Source organism: Rhinopithecus bieti, unplaced genomic scaffold (genome assembly GCF_001698545.2).
Source record: "Rhinopithecus bieti isolate Rb0 unplaced genomic scaffold, ASM169854v2 scaffold_16773, whole genome shotgun sequence".
Classification (NCBI taxonomy): Eukaryota; Metazoa; Chordata; class Mammalia; order Primates; family Cercopithecidae; genus Rhinopithecus; species Rhinopithecus bieti.
In genome coordinates, this window is record NW_016808848.1 from 1,480,564 (window position 1) to 1,500,881 (window position 20,318).

General features: G+C 39.7%; 2 protein-coding genes across 3 annotated transcripts in view; one reads left to right on the forward strand and one right to left on the reverse strand.

Moving 5' to 3' along the window:
* Window positions 1-15,469, reverse strand: part of NCBP1 (nuclear cap binding protein subunit 1) — a 40,596-nt gene extending 25,127 nt beyond the window's left edge. Inside the window, exons 1-8 of one of the 2 annotated variants that reach the window (XM_017887559.1) lie at window positions 14,972-15,469; window positions 7,742-7,830; window positions 6,970-7,070; window positions 5,284-5,440; window positions 3,434-3,541; window positions 2,941-3,062; window positions 1,135-1,204; window positions 480-695 (exon numbers count right to left, since the gene is read on the reverse strand). In XM_017887559.1, the coding sequence (XP_017743048.1) occupies window positions 480-695; window positions 1,135-1,204; window positions 2,941-3,062; window positions 3,434-3,541; window positions 5,284-5,440; window positions 6,970-7,070; window positions 7,742-7,830; window positions 14,972-15,005 (897 nt within the window). In that variant the 5' untranslated portion in view covers window positions 15,006-15,469. Of the gene's footprint in view, window positions 1-479; window positions 696-1,134; window positions 1,205-2,940; window positions 3,063-3,433; window positions 3,542-5,283; window positions 5,441-6,940; window positions 7,071-7,741; window positions 7,831-14,971 lie in introns of both variants that reach the window. The other variant, XM_017887560.1, reaches the window with a different exon arrangement.
* The window catches only part of TSTD2 (thiosulfate sulfurtransferase like domain containing 2), a 34,093-nt gene continuing 28,974 nt past the window's right edge, over window positions 15,200-20,318 (forward strand). Inside the window, exon 1 of the mRNA XM_017887561.1 lies at window positions 15,200-15,662. The gene's annotated coding sequence lies outside the window, so the exon portion shown is untranslated. The remainder of the gene's footprint in view (window positions 15,663-20,318) is intronic.

A 20,318-nucleotide genomic window follows, 5' to 3' on the forward strand; every position in this document is an offset into this window, starting at 1 on the left:
AGAAAGAAAAATGGCCAGAATGACTGAGCATTCATCATGTGACAGACACTGTTCTTGTTCTATGCATTTTACATGTTAATAATAATTTAATCCTCATAACATGAGATATATACTATTAATATTACCTTCAGAAAACGAAAGCACAGGGAAGTAAACAACTTTCCCAAATTCACACAGCTAGTATTTGACTAAACCAAGATTAAAACACAACCCAATGTAGCTCTCAAAATTCAAAACCCACACTCTTAGCCTGCAAACTGTGCATGTCTCTCTAATCTATTTACACATGCCAAATATAATTTCTTGCATAATGAAGTGGTATCATTCACTGAATTAAAAAGTTAACTTCATTGCTATTGACCTTCTTAGACAAAAAACAACTCAAAATTAAAACACACCACAGGCATAATTCGAGCGGGATTAACCCACACGCACAATGCAACACAGGTCGTATCTAGGACGTTTAGTAGGTCACCTACCTCGGGATCATCTGTGTAATCAAACATTCTGAAGATGACCCTTGGCATTGGGTACACCGAATCTTCAGTGTGAGGAGGTGGTGTAAAAGGAGGCAGATTGTGCTGCAGTGCTTCACACAGGATGCTGTCAAAGGCAAGATAAGGTCTTAGGATGTGCCGTTCCTGCCAGCGATCCTTTTTCAATTTCTGAATCTGGGCCCACAGGCAATCTAAATACTAAAGACAGATTAATTTTTAATCATTAATATAATTAACATTTTGACTAGACAAAATGAAAATATCACTACCCTTTAAAATACAGGATACAAAAGTAAGCTAACTTGTAAGACGGTACAAAAAAGGTGCTAAGTTTTGTTTTATTTTACTTATAAAGTCTGTTTGGAACTGTTTGTTTTTACATTTTTCAAATTGAGCATTTACATAAGTATATGTCAACTCTGTAATAGCTGGCATCCCAAAGAACAAGGGAATATTTCAATTACATTCTATCATCTATTAAAAATCTACCGTACACCTAGAGCTATGAAAAGGCGCTATCATGAAATGCAGAAACATAGCCAAGGGGTAAAATGGAATGGTCTAAGTATCTTACAGAGATAAGAATCTATTCAAGAGCTGACTGAGTTTGTACCACAAGAGATTGAAATCAATTTACCTCTTCTTGTGGATGTGGTTTATCAGCAGTCCATACCTGTAACATGGGTACATGAGTCTTTTGGCGTCTTCTAAAGATAAAAATGAAAATCTACATTTAGGCTTTTACAAACATGAGATGCTCAGTCACCTTCATAGTTATTAGAACGCAAATTAAAGCAATGAAATAACATTTTACCTACTGGAGCGGCAGATATCAACAGTTTTGATAATGTACTGTGTATCATCAAGATGCAAGTCGAGATTCAGTCTCAAACATCGTTGACAAAGAGGTTAACTGGTATAATCTCTTTGGGAGAGTATAATCTCTTTGAAAGGTAATTTGACTAAATCTATCAAAATTAAAACTGTTTAGAACCTTCAACCCAGCAATGCCATTTCTAAAAATTTATATCCCCCATAAATATATCTGCACGTGTACACAAAGACATACACACAAAGATATTCACTGAAACATTGTTTATAATAGCAAAAGACTGAAAATAACCTAAATGTCCACCAACAGGAGACTACAGAAATCATGGTACATTAAAAAGTGAAATATCCTACAACCGTTAAAAGATTTATGAAGTATTTTATGCAACAGATACAAGTTATAGTAAGAAAAAAAAAAAAGCCAAGTGAAGAACAGTGTGTATATCGGGCTATCACTTGAATAAAAAAGAGAAAGGATATGCATACACACACAAAAGATTCTTTCTTTTTGAGACAGAGTCTCACTCTGTCGCTCAGGCTGGAGTGCAGTGGCGGCACCATGTCAGCTCGCTGCAAACTCCGTCTCCTGAGTTCAAGCAATTCTCCTACCTCAGCCTCCCGAGCAGCTGGGATTACAGGCACCCTCCACTACGCTTGGCTAATTTTTGTATTTTTAGTAGAGATGGGGTTTCACCATGTTGGCCAGGCTGGTCTCGAACTCCCGACCTCAGGTGATCCACCCGCCTCAGCCTCCCAAAGTGCTGGGATTACAGGCATGAGCCACTGCACCCGGCCAAAAGATTCTTATTTTTTAAGCTTCTTTTAACTTTACTTAATAATCAACTAAGTAGCTATTAACAGTTATCTAAAAAAAGTACTTAAAAAAGAGAAAGTGAAATTTAACAACAAAATCAATCTGTAAAAACTTAAGGGCCACATAACCATTACCATGTTGCTGGATAGTTAAGCATAAATTTACTAAAAAGACCTATTTATTATCACTGTATCTAACAATATAAACCAAGCTTTTACATTGGCTTGGGAGAGATAGGTAATGGGAAGACATGTAACTATTTTAATTGAAATGTGTCATATTACTTAAGAAGTACCGCCTGGATGGAAGGTTAAGGACCACTGTTTTAAGAGCTTGATTTAGGATTAATTTACATGAAACAAACACATTGTATGTGCTAGGGCAGTGGCTCTCCACTTGTGAAATGTGTTAATAATACAGATGTCCAAACCTCTCTCTCAAACTGTATAATTTATTAGGTCTGGGGGTTGGGGTCTGAGCATTTTAAGTACCACAGGTAATTCTTATCCACGCTAATATTTGAGGAACTATTGCACTAGGGTGTTTTATGTCTTTTATAAACATATAAAAGCAGCTTAAAAGAAGCTATATTACCAACTGTCCTTTGCACTGGCAAAAGTAAGCAAACCGTATCTGACTACTTTGAGGTCTCAGTGAGTTAAAACAGCAGGAGAACAGGATTACCTAGAAAATACCTTCAGGAACTCTACAGCTTATTTTTGAGAAACTCAAATGATATCACTGATATAAGATATCCTTTACCTAAGCAACAAAGAGTACTATGAGCTGTGCCCTTACTTAAGATAGCTTTCAGTGTTGGCAAAGATGCGGTCCATCTCTGCATCTTTCTTTTCGTACAACTCCTTTCCAACCCAGGGCAAAGATGACAGAAATGCATACACATACCAATCTCGCCGCACCTAAAGGATTTTTAAAAAGTTAAGTTTAAAATATGCTTTAATTATATTCATTCATATTTTATTTATTCTTGAATGAAATCCTATGGAAGCTATTTAAGACATCTGGTTTATACAGAGCATTTCCAGATATATTAGTTCTAATCTTACTGGACAGCATCATTTAAACCAACATACAGATATTATGAGAACCCACCAGTGTGCCAGTCAACTTAATTTTTAGATAGTAAGAACTTACAGTGTGATAGTCTGCTGTTATTTTTTCTTTATTGCTAACGGATTATCAGTGAAAGATTTCTGGTACTATATGGAAGTACCAGGATTCAGTAACCCCTCAAGAACCCCTCAAGATTCAGCATGAGGGGTTCTCTTACCTGAGGCACATCTTCTTCCTGAGTTACGCTTACAAAATTTTCAAACATGGCAACCATTGACGGGGCGGCAATCACATGACAATTCACAAGATCAGATAAAAAACGGACCTGTTGGGACAAACAATTTCTGCTATTAAATCTAAATGTTCTTCATAATAACTACAAAACAAGCAATCTTCTATAGCCTAAACTATTGGTCTGAAAAACTATAGCCTAAGGGCTGGATCTAGCCTACTACCTGTTTTTTGCATAGCTGGGAACTAAGAATGGTTTTTACATTTTTAAATGCTTGAAAAAAAAAAAGAGTATTTTATGACACATACAAATTACATGAAATTCTAGTTTCAGTGTCCATAAGTAAACTTTTATTGCAGCAGCCATGCTCATTCAGTTACATATTGTGTATGGTTGCTTTTGTGCTACCATGGCAGAATTGAGAAGTTGTAACAAAAACTATATAAAGGACAGCAATCTGTGAGTTCATAGGTTTCTATGCTATACTACATCAACAATCCAGATTGTAAAATATTCCACCTACTTCAACCTATAACCTTCTTTTCTGTTTGACTGTACTTTTTACTGAATTACAGAAATGGAAATTACAGAACACATTTATTGGGTGTGCTTAGTGTGCTATTGCTAAACTACTAAAAGTCAACTGTTAGGGGACCCATTCTAGTGGAATAAGCACAATCTTAATACAAATGAGTGACTCCCACACTAAAAGGCAAATTAAGTGTTTTCTGGGAACAATGACAAAGGAAGTTGGGGAAAGCATCACAAACGAGGTAACAATTAGGCTAGGTCATAAAGGATAAGCAACAGTCTCAAGTAGTGAGCAATGAGGGCAGTATAGGCATAGAGCTTCAAAAACGAGGTGTGTTTTGGGATCTGCAAGTTATTCTGATATTGCTGGAGAGTGTATGGGAGACAAGAATAGAGAAACAGACTGGGGAAACCATAAAGGGTCAGGCTAAAGAGTCTGGACTTTAATCCTATAGCCTGATGGGTGTCCAAACTTTTTTGATTGCATACTCAGTAAAAAAGAATTTGATCACACATCTTCAACACATACATATTTATTTATGATATACACTGGATCACCATTAATCTATGTATTATTAGTAAGGCTTAATTTCATTTCCACTTAAATAAGAGTTCTCAATATTCACTTTCTGCAATCCAAGGAATCATCTTGTGCACCAGGCTTTTAAGACCACTCACACTGTCATGGGAAGGAACTAAGGGTTTTTTAACCAATAACCAACATGTGCAGAGCCTAGTTACAGAAAGACCAGTCTGGTGCCACTGTAGAACACAAAGTGAAAAACAGAATCTAGATGCAAAAAGATCAGTTAAGAGGCTATTAAGAACATCTGGAGGAAGGCATAGACTATGCTAGAGGCCCTGGAGACCAAGAAAGGACAGACTTGAGAGAAATTAGGGAGACAGAATTGACAGGGATTGGGAACACGTATGGTACAAGAAGGCAAAGGGAAGACAAAAATTAAAGCTCAGCTTTATAGATGGGTTATTCAGTACACAGTGGCCACTGCATGAGCTGGGGAAAGGGCAGAAAAAAGGAGGTATGAATGCTGCATTAATTTAGGTACTTCCTGGTAAGATATCTGAAGGCTATACAGCTAGCATCTGGAATACTGGACTGGAGCTCAGGAGAAAGGATGGAGATACAGTTACAGATTTGGGGGTATCATCAAAATAAAGGTGGCCTATGAAGCTATCAAAGTGAATGAGAATGCTTCAGGGGAGCATTTTAAATTATTTGGTTGTAGCTCACCTTTTCCCTCCATCCCAACAGTAAGTCGTAACATACCAACAAACAAACTTACCAAATATACGGCTTCATTATAATTGTTTGCTTTCAATGACTCTTTAAGTTGACGAATCATGGCTTCTACAAATTCTCCACCGAAGTTGTAATTCCTGGCATTCAGCAGTCCAACTAATGTTGTATAAATTGTCAACTTCTCAGGTAACAGACGTGCACTGATTTAAGAACCCAGTATAACGAGAAAACCCCAAAACAATAGCGTTAAGTTGCTGAATTTTATATTAATCTTTTTATCATTCCATTAACTTTGGAACAGGATTACTTTTAGCTATGTCTTTAAAATACTTCAGAAAAGCATGTCACTGAGAAATGTTTCAAACACAGTCCCGTAATTTTTCATTTTAATTCATTAATTAATCCAAGAGTTAAGTAAATGATTTAATTGTAAAGTTATCTTACTGAAATAAATAAAACTAATGCTAAAACAGTTTTTCTTCAAGTGTGTTTAGTGGAACTGAACAGCATTTCCACAGAACATGGTTTCCATGGTAAAACGTCTCAGAAATCCTGGGTGAAACAAGCCTCTTTAATACAGAATCATTAAGGGGGGTGCGGCATTCAGAATTTCTAAACTTAGCTAACCAAATGTCATGGAACTAGAATTCTACTTTGAGAAACACTATTCTAGTTGCTTAGAAAAGATGCACAATTAAAACGGGTTTCATCTAAGTTCCTACCAACTTAATTATTGAATTTTTTAAAAATGTAGTCTGATATAGTTAAGATTTGTTTACATGTCAGTTGCTTACTCCAAGTATGTTGATTTTGTTAAAGTTATTTGAAAAGTATGGGAAAGGATTACAATGAACCTTTAGAAAAGCAATTTTCCTAATTTAGGCAGCCTTTACAATTAGCTCAAAAAGCAAGTAAGAACTCATAATCATTCAGTGGGCAAGAGATTCTCTTTGACTTGTTTTCCTAAAGTATCTAGCAGAACATCAGGGACAATTAAGGTCTTCAAAAAAATACCTGTGTTGATGGTAACTGTACTCCCTGAAACCCTACCAAAACCAAAAATTAAAGAAGAATACTTCGAAGCAATACAAGTTCAGCCTTAAACAAGGTTTCCAACAGTTTAAGTATAAATACTACTCCATTTTAATAAAGGATTTCAGAAGATTTCCTTAGTAGTTTCTTAAAGTTACCTTCACTTGATCTAAACTAAAAGGCTGAGAAGTGATAAACGTCACCTTCATCATTTAAAAACACCTCATGGATATGTTACAATTTCATGTAACTACAAAGACTCTCATTTATTCAGAGAGTATGCCTATTAATAGTGGCTTCCAAAGCATCTTCAGTCTTCCAAGAAGAGCTATTACTTGAGTTACCAATTCCCAAATTTGTTTGGTACTACTAATTTTAAAATCTAAGTATCATACATTTAAATGTACATGCTTAAAAATATGTATCTGAATGAGACAGTACTCTCTCTATAAAAAGTCAACTAAAATGATTCTAAGGTTCTAAGAAATAACACACAAGGAAAATGCTCAATTTTAGTTTTATCCCTAAGAAAAAGAGTTCATTAAAGGGCCAAAGGTTGGCTCATTTGTACAAATTTCCCCATAGAAGGAAAGCCAAGGACATATAGAACATAAACATGTATTTTAAACATTTCCCAAAGCATTTAAGAGTAGATAATACATTATCACCTGGATTCATAAATCTTTTGCATACATACACTGTACAAAGAAGCCTTAAGATCTTGCTCTTGTAGTTAGGAAGATCAGCTTCCAAAACACCAGCCAAGCCTTCGAGGTTGCTCTCCAAAGAGCAGGCACTCTGTAGAGGACATCACATTAAATATCTGTCAAGTACTCAGCAATATAAATTTATTGTTAAAAATTTATTTAAATGTAAATATATATTTTAAAATCGATCATTTTAAAATCATTACCAATCAATCATCTGTCCTTTTAATTGCTCTTTTAGTGTACTAAAATAATTTCCACATGATCATGAAAATAGTCTTACATGCATACAGAGCTATAATGGGTTTAGTATAAATCAATTCAGATAGTTATTGTTCTTTAGAAATCCATGAGAAGTTGATGAGTGAAATTTAAAAACTAAGCAGTCTATGACAGCAGGTAAGTATTAGAAATGGGAGGACACCATGGGCTCCATTTTACCTCTTTTACTAATTCACTCTGTTACTCTGGGCAAATTACCTCAAGTATTCAGGGCTGATTTAGTTCATGTATAAATTAAGGGGCTATACTCTAGGTCCCTTCTAAGGCTCACCTTCTATGAAAATTATTAATTACTAAATTACTAATAATAATCAATTATCTGCATCCCAGGGGCTTCAACATGGATTCAATTTGGGATACAGATGCATGGTAATACCAGCTTTACCAAAATGTAGTTCAAGTTTTCAGCTGCAAAAATTAAAGCACAGTCAACCACATTCTTTTAAACCCATCACAGCCTGTGCCTATTGTGTGACATACCTTTTCTCCTACTTTGCATATTAAAGATTCCAAATGATCTTCAGTTTCATTTGCATCAGAGGTCTTTCTCCTTTTGTGAGGCTGCCCACCTATTTCAGCAACATAAAAAATTAACATTACATGCTAAATCTGCTATCACAAATTTTATTTAACCTTTTCAGGTTATAATCTGTTTTCTACCAGGCCCTATTTTTCTTACAGAGTAGAAGCTCTTCACAGACCCTCCATTTCTCAGACTAAGCTAGATTAACCAACACCTCCCATTCCCAGAGCCACTATATACAATAACTCCAGGAGGCATTATTTATGTTAAATTTTGTGTGAATAGTGCCCATGGAGCTAAGCAATCAGTAGCCCTGTGCATTTCTGTGGACAAGCTGGAAAGCTGCCAACAACGCATTAAACACTAGTAGTTAGAATACTCATGTACTGCTACTTCCATTCTTTCAACTTGAGTTGTTTACTGATCCTCAGTTGCTTGTTCCGAAACCTGTTAGTACCAGTAGTATTCATTAGTCTAATAATGTAATTATTATGTAAATGACAAAATAAGGGTGCAAAACCAAGTCGAATGCTTTGGAAAGACTTGATGGGAAAAAAAAAAGGCTGTTATCTGCTATAAAGAGGAAAGCTTCAAAAGATGGGAAAAAGGAGCATAAAACATTAGGATTTCTCACTTGCTTCACATGTTTCTAAGCTCTAATCTCAAGTCTTCAATGAACAATTTCAGTTCTGCATATGATGCAGCACGATGGTATAGTTTATCCTAAATAATGGGAATGACAGTCAGTATATACATATTCAAAGAAAAGTCCTGAGCACTATATCAAATCATTGGTGGAAAAAAGGACATGTTTTACAATTCCTGCTTTAATTAGCTTTTATTCACTGAATTACTGATACTGATTTATTTAAAAACCATATCATTTGAATAATCTCTATGTTTTTTAAATCTACCATTCTAAAATTACCAAGCATCTGTCCTTTTGATTGCTAAACAATTCAAGTTGAATGAAGCTGTGCTAAAAACTAACCTCAAACACCTGTCTATTAAGACCCTTGCTGTTTGTATCTCTTATCACTTTGTTTAAAGCCTTAACACACTCACCTAAGTCCTTTTGTGGTTTAACATAAGGCTTAAAAAAATTAAAATAATAGTGTTAAGTATGGAACCTGATGCTGCTGCTAAACACTTTTGGCTAGTCTAATACAATTCAATTTTTGATTTCCATTGATTCAATTATTTGGTCAGCATATGGGCAAGAAAGCAAGAGTCTGTAACTGTGCTGGGAATCTGTATTAATGAAAATCGGCAGCTGGATATAGGGCTACACAGTAGTAAGTTATATATAACTTCAATCTTCAGACTTGAATGGCCAAAGGAATTATTTTTACAAAGTTCATAATCACTTACTTGCCTCTGGAACACTTGGCTTGAAATGATGTATGGTGATTCTCATAAAACACAGCACCTGGCTAGTCTAAGCTTGGAATGTTAAATCTATCGAATGACTGAAATGATCTTCAGATACCACATGAACTGAAGCTGAATAAAGCGAATCTATTACTATCCACATAGGATCTGAGGGGGGTATTACAAAGGTTACAGGATAAGACACTCTGTGCTTCAACTTCCCAACCCATTAATTACCATTATAAACTGACTGAATGTCCACTGACTATAATTTTGAAGGGATAATGCCACAAAAAGTATAATATGCATGTAGCGTAAGAGCTGAGATGTACTGATTCCTGGCGATATCTGCCTGTGTAAAGTTGTAGACATGTGTGGCACAGAGGTTCAGGGACCTTGATTCTTAAGTATGTATCAAACCTAAGTCACAGGACCTATCAAGGTTCTACCACCCAAAGTACCAACTTTCACACAAAGGTCTTTTATTTCCAAGATTCATTTATTGAAAAAACAAAGCACAATTGATGTAATATTTACACAAGCCACCAGCTACGACATTCAATAGCCTTCTTCTAGAGCAGTAGTTCTCAACAGGGTGTAGATTTTGCCCCCAGTGGTCATCTGGCAATCCTTGGAGACATTTTTAGTAGTCCCAACTAGAGGAGGCAACTGGCATCTAGTGGGTAGGGGCCAGGGATGCTGCTAAATATCCCACGTTGCATAGGGCATCTCCCAAAACAAATAATCTGGCCAAGAATGTCAATAGTGCTGATGTTAAGAAACCATATTCTAGAAAGCAGAGCTCCTCAGAACCAAATTTCAGTGAGGTTGGGAGGATGGCGATGCTGAAAAACTAGCCGAATGAGAGCAGTTATTTTTTGTTGTTGTTTTTTAAACCTTAAGCACACTGTTCCCTTCTTTCTGGCTCATATATTTTGCCAACCCTTTATTCCACCTCTACAGTCTTCCTAACTTAACTTTCCAGGTGGCTTGTTCCAGTTTAGAATCATACCACAGCCTTTAAAGCAACCCTCTTAGGCCCTCTTATAAGCTTGAAAAGGGGAGAATAATGCTGTAGGAAGAGAAGGTATGATTTCTGAGAAAAAAAACTAGAAAATACATGTACATAGTCACATGTCTGAACTGCAAACCCTCTGTTCATTTTGGCTATATTAAAGGATAAGATTTGTCTGGAGAATGGGAGGAGGCAGAAAGTATTAAGAAGTAAGAAATGTTCCACTCTCACCTGATAGTTGAGAGAATATGAAGGGGGGAAAACTACAGACACAATCTGAACTTACGAACAGAAACATGATATTGAACTCAGAAGAGAACCTGGGTAAGGGAACAGGGAAATGAAATAAAACAATATGAATACAATTTGGGGAATTAGCTCAATGTACCCTGAAGAAAACATATCTATGGTAGTTCCCAAGCCAAGAACAGATTTTTTATTAAAATTTAACTACGTAAAAGATTTAAAATGTAAATTAAAGATAACATTACCACTTCACTTGGACAGACTTGGCTAGTATAGAGAAGCAGGTATAAAATCCATCTGAAAGGATCTTAATAAACAAATAAATTTCCCCTCTATAAGGCAATCCTAATTTTATATGGGCACACTGTACATCTTATAGCCTTACAATAAATTTTAGACCCACAAAATGGAAAACAAAAACCAACCTTGTAAAATAAGAAAGTAAAGTAACTAAAACCAACAACTTGAACATTACATTTTTAAACCTTAAGCACACTGTTTCATTCTTTTGGCTCATCTATTTTGATATTGAACAACTTCAAAGAAAGATAACATGCCTTGATCCTGCAGATTTAAAACAGAGGCAATCATCACTTCTGAAATAAACTATACTCTCCCAGAATAACAAATCCTTTCACTTCTATTCATTTTTTTCTTTAGTTAAGTAAAAATATCAGCCACAGTCTAAAAGACAAGGACCTAATTCTAAGAAGCTTAAATGGGGCTAATACAGCAAATCTGAAATTTTTGTAAATTGCCAAAATTCCCAAAATTGTATTCGTACTGTTTCTGGCTAAGATTTTGAACAATCTAAATCCTTTCTTAAAACAACAAACAATGGACTGCATATCCCATAGTAACTAAAAAGCTTCGGAGACATTTTTAAAGCAAGTCTAAGCAATTAGTTAAGATTCAGCACTGGACTAGTATCCATACACATTACTTTTCATTTAGCATTTCCTGTTCCTTGTTTACAAATGGACTACTACGTGAACTTCATTGGTATAGCCTCCTAATCCTACCTCCCTGAATCTTTGATAGTCAAGTCTCAACACAGAAGTCTAATTTTATAATCTCCCTATAAGATGCGACCCTCTGCTATCTCTCTAATCTTATCTCCTACAACTTCCCCCTCACTCTGCTCCAGCACCACTGGCCTCCTTGCTGTTCTGTGAACATGACAGGAACCCTACAGTCTTAAGGCTTTTGCGCCCATGGTTCCCTTTGTTTGGACCACTGCTTTTCCTCATACAGCTATATGGCTGCTACCTTACCTCTGGCAAGTCTCTGATCAAATGGCATTCACAATGAGGCCTTCTCTAACCAACTTACATAAAATAGTAACTTCTCCCTCACAGAAATCTCTACCCTCTTTACCTAATTATCACTCCACAGCGTCTGTCACTGTATGATACACTACACTTTACTTGACTGTCTTCTCTCTACTCTAGAGGGGAGGCTCTATCTTTATATTGTCCACTGCTGTATTGCAAGTAATTAGGACAGAGCTTGACACTGTTAAGTATTTGTTGAATAAATGATTTTTTATATATATTACTTTCCATATGCTTGCTTCTATATATAGAGTATACACGTTATGATTACATATATGTAAAATATATATTATAGAGTATATATTTTACATAAATATAAATGTATATAATATATAAATATATTATATATGATTAGGCTCATTTCTAAAAATGAATAATATGTGTGTGTGCACATATGTATACGTGTGTTCATATACACACATAATGTATGTGGGTCTTCATAGAATAGAAAGGGAAGATGCCTACGTAGAAGCATTTCTTTGATTATAGTAACTAGTAACATTTACTTAATGCTAGCTTTATCAGCACATTTTAGGGGAAAGAGAGTGAAAGGATTATAAAGTAGATAGATATAAGAACAGTAATGCACGGTCTCAGACATAGTTCACAACAAATAATTCTGAGNTCTATTATAGTATTTTATAGAGAGAGAGAGAGAGTGTCAAGCATATGGAAAGTCAGGGCAGAGACTGACAACAGCTGACAACTGTCCAGAAATGCTCAGATGTACCTATTTATTTCTGACTGTAATAATTCCTAGCCTATTTTAAAATAGCCTTCTAAAATCCTTAAGCTTCTAAGAGTTCTCATTTTTAAAAAAATAGATGTTTAACTAAAAGGAAAGCATCCAAAATAATCTGATTCAGATCACTGTGTAGGGTAAACTCCAGCTGATCGTTATCCAAATTGTGGCAATTTACAAAAATTTCAGATTTGCTGTATTATCAAACATGAACTGTATCTGCCTCTCCCATACTAAAATACCAACCATAAAAACCTTTGCTTAATGAAGGCCTTGTTTTACTTGTCTTATTTACTCTGAGGTTCCTGCAGCAAGACCCAAATGGACAGTGATTTGGCTGCAAGCTGGTGTTAAAAAGAAGCCAACTCCAAGAAAGTTATGTAAGTCTCCCAATAACCAAAGCAAAAGTTATTTTTCTACATATTTGCATTCCAATTCTCTAGGATGCCCTACAATGACATTTCCTCTCTCTTTAGGGATTACCTATAAGTGAGAAAATGAAAGCATAAGGACAACAAAGAAATTGGAAAGAACAAAACACTCAAGTTCTCTAACCCCCAAGTAATGACTTGAGAAGTATATTAGTTTTGATTAGTCAATTACAAAGCATAAGAAAATTATATTTTTTCTTATATTTTCTTGTATTTTTTCTTATATATAAGAAAATATATATATATTTTCTTATATTATACTGCGGGCGCAGTAGCTCACATCTGTCATCCCGGCACTTTGGGGGGCCGACGCGGGTGGATCGCCTGAGCTCAGAAGTTCGAGACCAGCCTGGGCAACGCGGCGAAACCCCGTCTCTACAAAAAATACAGGAAAAAAAAAAAATTAGCCGGGCGTGGTGGCCTGCGCCTGTGGTCCCAGTTACTCAGGAGGTTGAGATGGCAGGATCACTTGAGCCTGAGAGGCAGAGGTTGCAGCAAGCCGAGATCGCGCCACTGCACTCCAGCCTGACAAGAGTGACACTCCGTCTCAAAAAAAAAAGGGGAGGGAATTGTATTTTCTGTGCCTTGCCCAGAGGTTACACAAGAAGCCTCTTGTGTTAGATATCAAAGCATGCAGCACAGTTATTTAACTTATACCTGGGTAGTGAAGAGAGCCCTGGACTGGATTTGCTATTGCTGGTGTTTGGGAACTGACAGCTGTCTCTCGTGTTATGCTCAGTCTCTAAACCCTTAGGTGTCAGACGAGAAAGCTGGACTAGAATATCCTCTCAAACCATGCCTTCGTAGAAATCTGGTGTTTCACTATTAAAACTAAATGCATGCGATTCTGCCTCCACCTCAACTGCCACAACACTCAAGGAGAGACAAACGTCAGTGGATAAAACTTACTCAATTTAAAATGTCTGTTATGGTTTCTTTTCTTACATTGACAGCACCTGCTAACGTTTACCGCCTCTTAAGCGCTGGCAAATGATTAAAACATCATCGTTGCTGATGTGTATTACCTCATTTAACTTTCACAAAAACCAGAAGATGTAAGTATCATTACGTCTATATTACACACTAAAGTTTAAGGAGATTACATAACCTATAAAAGATCACCAAGTAAATGGTAGGGTCTGGCTTTGAACCTAAACCCTCTGGTTCCAAAGTCTCACCTCTTAACCACTACTATACACTCTCTTCAAAAAACAATACACTAAAACGTTAAAAGAATTACTCTAAGTTTCATTTTTTTGGTGTGTGGATTTGTGTTTTTGACCGATTGTAAGGCTTATGTATAATATAAGCATTTTTTTGTTGTTAAAACTAGAATTATTCCGTCTTTATGAAGACAACACTATGATCTCCACGAGCACCATCATCCAAATGGAGATGGGAACCCCTGTTCTAACTCGCTGAGGCCTGAAGTTAGTTTTCTAGCACTCTCTCACACGAGGGAAATGCGCTTACGGCCAGTTCAAAATCTGCAGTAACCTGTGTTTGTTTATTAGGGACCTCTTGGGCGTGGGTAAGACAATATTCTTTCTCTGCAGCTCGAAATAAGGGAAATCAACGGATGACTACTACCGGAACAGAGTTCAGACTGCAACTCATGAGATCTCTCAGTTCTTTCCTTCAGTGAATTCTTCCGAGCCCTTCTCAGGTGCAGCTTTGAAGGTTAAAACGAGACACTGGGATCAGTGGGTCCCTAAGAGGCGGCAGCACAGACACAGGTGTGCTTCCCTGCTCGGTGGCGCTAAGGACCAAATTCTGAAGCGTCCTCAGAGACCAAGGGTCTACCCATGGGGTTCACCAGGCCTCCTTTCCCGAGGATCGGCCCTTGACTCAAAGAACTGGGGCGGGAGAGAAAAAGTTGCTTTCTAGAAGCCGCCCGGTCACACCGCCACTGTATTCCCCTTTCCCTCCGAGGCTCCCCGCACGTTCCCGGGGAGAAGAGCTTCCAGTCTCTTCCATGGACACCCAAAGACGCCGAGCCTCGGTTGCCAACCGGGAGCGGCCTCCGCGGCCGGGCTGCAGGTACTCACCGTCGTTCTCGTCGCTGTGCCGCCGCCGCGACATGCTGCCCTCCGGTGCGCAGCGGAGCCCAGGCGGTAAGCGCGGAGGAAACTGTCCGGCCGCTGGCCGGCGCAAGGACAGCTGCGAGGCGCGCGGATGGGCCGGCACGCAGGCGCACTCGCTCGCCACGGCTCCCGGAAGCGCAGGAGAGGCCGCCGGGTGGGCTCGGCGCTGCGAGAGCCGGCGTGAGGAAGCTCAGTGGGCTACAGGCGTTGGGCACACACGCAACCGCCCCCTCAGGCTGCCCCCGCCTGCCGGCTGCTTCTTTCTCCCGCCTTCCGCCCTGTGTCCTTCCGGGGCCACGCAGAAAGTGCCGCCGTTTCGGCCAGTCAGAGACCCCGAACCGCGGTCGTCGTACGCCTGAAGGCGGGTGGTGCCGGCTGCCGCTCTAGTCCCCGCCTCCGCTCAGGCCGGTCCTCCGGGGCTTCTCAATGGTTTTCCCGGGGGCCTCTCAATGGTTTTCCCGGCGGCCTCTCAATGGTTTTCCCGGCGGCCCTTGCGCCGACGTCCAGGAGACTTCCGGAGCCTGGTGACGTCACGAGCGAGCTTTTCTACCCAAACACGCGGCAGGGGAATAGGCTCCAGGGCGGTGAGCAGTGACAATTGCTAGGTGGAAACAGTGCAGGGAAGAGAGACCTAAGAAAGGATCAGGACTGGCGGGTATGTGCTCGTCTACTCCCACTTTCCGGCTTTTGCCGCCTTGGGAAAAGTGGGCGGAGAGGTTGGGCCAACCTCGGCAAGCGGGGTGGGGCCTGGGCGGGAGGCGGTGCCGCACGTGCCTCTCCCTGGGATGGAAAGGCCGGCCCTGACGCGAGCGTGCTGCTCCCGGCTTGCCGGCTGGCCGTCATTTTCCCTAAGTTGTTTGCTTAAGAAGGAACAAATGATTGTTTTAGTAATCAAGGGTTATTGGGTACCTGTATGCTTGTGTGTGACCGTCCTCTCCCCTGATGTCTTTATGAGTACCATACTGGCTTATCTGCTTTGTCCATGGCCATCTGAAATTTCACTCTCCCGGCCTAATTCTCTTTCAGTCTTACCCATTTCAGTAAATGACGTCATCCATCGGCTGCTTAATCCAAAAATTTAGAGAGTCTTTCTTAGCTCTTTTCCCTCACTTTTTACATAACAATTATCTGTAAACCCTGCCTGCTCTGCTTTCAACACAAATCCTGAATCAGATCGTGTTACTACTTTGTTTAAAAGTCTCCTATGACGGCCGGGCGGGGTAGCTAACGCCTATAATCCCAACACTTTGGGAGGCCAACGCGGGCGGATCCGCTTGAGCCTAGAAGTTCAAGACCCACCTGGACAACGAGGCGAACACTGTCTTTACAGGAAAAGAAAAAAAAAAATTAGCCGGGCCTAGTGTTTGGCTCCTGTAGTCCCAGTTACTCGAGGGGAGGGTTGGGGGCAGAGATGGGAGGATCCCTTGAACCCAGGAGGTCGAGAATACGGTGAGCCGTGATCACACCACTGCACTCCAGCCTGGGCGACAAAGTGAGACCGTGTCTTAAAAAAAAAGTCTGGCCGGGCGCGGTGGCTCAAGCCTGTAATCCCAGCACTTTGGGAGGCCGAGACGGGTGGATCACGAGGTCAGGAGATCGAGACCATCCTGGCCTACACGGTGAAACCCCGTCTCTACTAAAAAATACAAAAAACTAGCCGGGCGAGATGGCGGGCGCCTGTAGTCCCAGCTACTCGGGAGGCTGAGGCAGGAGAATGGCGTGAACCCGGGAGGCGGAGTTTGCAGTGAGCTGAGATCTGGCCGCTGCACTCCAGCCTGGGCGACAGAGCGAGACTCCGTCTCAAAAAAAAAAAAGTCTTCTTCGACTTTCCATTGCACACTCCATACCATGGCCTGTGGAGTTCTACCTCTCCTCACTGTACTCCAGCCACTCTTTCTGTTCTTACAATAAGTCAAGCTTGTTCTTGTTTTAGGAACTTATACTATTTCCTTTACCTGAAGATCTCTGGTTCTAAATCTGCGTGACTGGCTCTTGGTCACTTAGGTCTCAGCTCAAATATCAGGTCCTTAGTTAGGCCTTCTTTGGTTACCCAATTGCTGTTTTATTTCATTCAGCAAATACTGTATTTATTAGCATTTAGCACCTCCTAGGTGCCAGGCAGAGTTCTGAATGCTGAGGATGTCGAGGTGAACAAAGGAAAACCCCTGCTCTGGTGGCGCTGATATATTCTAACGATCCATTCAGGAATAGCCCCAAATAGTGCCATCATAGGTAGTGAGCAATGGGAGAGTAGTAGATGAGATCAGAGGGTAGGGAGAAAGTGCTCTGTAAGGACTTTGAACATTATCCAAGTAAATTGAGAAGTCATTGGAGTATGAATTTTTTCTTTTTTTTCTTTGAGACAGAGTCTCACTCTGTTGCCCACGCTGGAGTGCAGTGGCACACTCTTGGCTCATTGTAACCTCCACCTCCTAGGTTCAGGCAATTCTTGTGTCTCAGCCACCCAATTAGCTGCAATTAAAGACATGCACTACCACACCAGGCTAATTTGTGTATTTTTAGTAGAGATGGGGTTTCACCGTGTTGACCAGGCTGGTCTTGAACTCCTGGCCTCCCAAAGTGCTGAGATTACAGGCATTAGCCACTGTGCGGGGCCAGTCTGACTTATTTTTTAATAGTTACCTGTCTGGCTCCCAAAGGAGGAAGATAGTTCTGCTGTTGCAATAATTCAAGCTGCAAATGATAGTAGCTTGAACTAGGGTGGTAGTGAAGATGATGTTGCAAAGTGATCTGATTGGATTGTACTTCAAAAGCAAAGCTGACCAGGCGTGGTGGCTCACGCCTGTAATCCTAGCACTTTGGGAGTCCGAGCTGTACTCCCAGCTGCTACTCAGGAGGCTGAGACAGAAGAACAGCTTGAACCCGTGAGGCGGAGGTTGCAGTGAGCTGAGATCATGCCACTGCACTTCAACCTGGTGACTGAACAAGACCTGTCTCAAGTAAAAAAAAAAAAAAAAAATAGGATTTTCTGAACAAGTGAATGATAGTGTGAGAAAATAAGGAGTCAGGAATCATCCCAAAAGTTTTTTTTGTCTGAATAACAGGAAGAATGAAATTGTCTTTTACTCAGATAAGGAAGACTGGGGAAGACCAGAGTTTGGTTTTGAACAGTTATATTTGAAGCTGAAGCTAGCTAGCTTCACACACAGTGGGGTATGTGAATTTGTAGTTTGGGAGAAAGGCCTAGGTTGAAGATAAGAATTTGGAGTCATTTATTGTATAGTATTCTAAACAGAAATTTCCTTTATGTTTCCCTTTTTTCTTTTTTCATGTAATTTTCAAATATTTACAGAAGTAGGGAAAATTTATGATGTGTCCCCATGTACTCATCATCAACTTCAGTAATTCTTAATTCATGAATATTCTGGTTTCATTGATATTACCTCCTCTCACCCAATTATTTTGAGGCAAATATAGTTTTAAGTCCTTGAAAGTAGATGAGATCACCTGTGGGGTAAGTATAGATATAGAGTAGTTCAACATTTAGAGGTTGGGGTAATAAGGAAGAGCCAGCAAAGGAAACTGAGAAGCAGGGACCCTTATCCCTAGCGGGTATTTTCTTTTCTTTTTTTTTTTTTTTACTTACTTAATGTCTCTCCTTACCAGAATATAAGCTCCAAGAGAGCAGGGACTTCAACTGTTTCATTCATAGCTGCATTCCCAGGACTGTTCCATGGGCCCGGCACATAGTAGAGGTGCCACAAATAATAATAGTTCAGAGTATATACGTAAATGAAAATAAACAGACTGAAAAAAGATGCAGAGTCTGAGGAGATCATTTTGGGGTGGTGGGAAAGGCGTGCTACACTCAGGTGTGGAGACCTTGAGTCAGGAAAGAACAGGGCTCATTTGTAGAACTGGGCATGGTCCAGTGTGGCCAGAGTAGGATATGTGATGGGGAATGGGGAGCATAGTCAGAGATGAGCCTAGAGTATAGAGAAACTAAGTTTTTCAGGCCTTCAAAGGAAGCAGTGACACGGGGTAGCAGACAAGACATAAGTGAAAGGTAACACTTGAGCTCAGTCTTGCTACACATAGTAAGCATATGGGGAGAGAAGGAGATGAAAAAGTAAGGGAAACAAAGCAGTGGAAAGCATAAATGCTGGGACAGACCACATCAGGTCATATAGAGGGAGATTGGGAAAGATGCTGGAGGTGGAATCGGATTGGATAGTAATTCCTTTCTACAATGTTACCTCCCACATGCACTGCCCTTATAAGTGAGTAAGTTCTCTGTTTCTAGAACGATGCCTGGAACCTAGAAGACCCTCCATAAATATTTGCTGAATGAATTTTAATTTGGAAATGATATATGTTCTTTTTCTACCTTTACAATAAAACAGCTTTGAGCATGGAGGAAGTGTGTTAAATAAGATTCTTCTACTTATTTTTCTTCTGCCTGGGAAGCTTATAGGTTTGTGTAGAGTTAGAGATATACTTTTTTCAGTGGGACTTTAAATGAAAGAGATTTTCATGAGAAAGGAAAGAGAAACCAAAGAAGGTAGTGTTTCTTCACACAGTCTCTTCCACTTATTTTTCAAATACAGGAGAATTTGGGTTAATAAATCTGTATTACCTTACCTTACCCTTAGAACAAAGCTCATTTTGAGCCCCATGGAAGCACCACTTAGCTGATTCAGATGCATTTTATGTGGTGCAAGTGACATCTTAATTTATGAATCCAAGGAACAAAGGTCCTTCATAAGGAAGTTGGTATTGCGTGTGTCTGTGTGTGTGTAGTCTCCATCAATCCCATCCAGCATTGTTAACAAGCAGTGTGTGTTCCGCCAGACCTAAACTGCTGCTCGTTGCCTTCTCCTGGTTGAGGTACCTTGTAGACAGAGTTGTGAATTGTCAAAGTTTGTCACCAGTGTCTCCCACATTCTTTTTTCTCATTCTTAGGGGTGCTTTTTCTGCTCCTTCTTGTGGAGCGTAGGACCTCTTTGCATGTTACTATTTTTACAACCTTGAGTGTCCACGTCTGGCTGCCTCCTTCAATATTGTCTTCAAGAAACTAACTTTGCCATTTCACTAGTAATATGAAATAACCGGTTGTTATGCTGTGGGGCAGGAATTTGGACAGGGCACAACAGGGACACCTTGTCTCTGCTCTCAGCTCAGAGACCAATCTGGAATCTGAAGGGTCTAGTGGTTGATGCTGGCTGTCAGCTGGAGGCCTCCTCCGTTCCTCTCCACCTGGTTCTCTGTGTGTGGTCTCTGTATGGGTTGGATTGGCTTACTCACAGCACAGTGGTTGGTCTCCTCAGCCTGAGCATCTCAGAATGAGAGC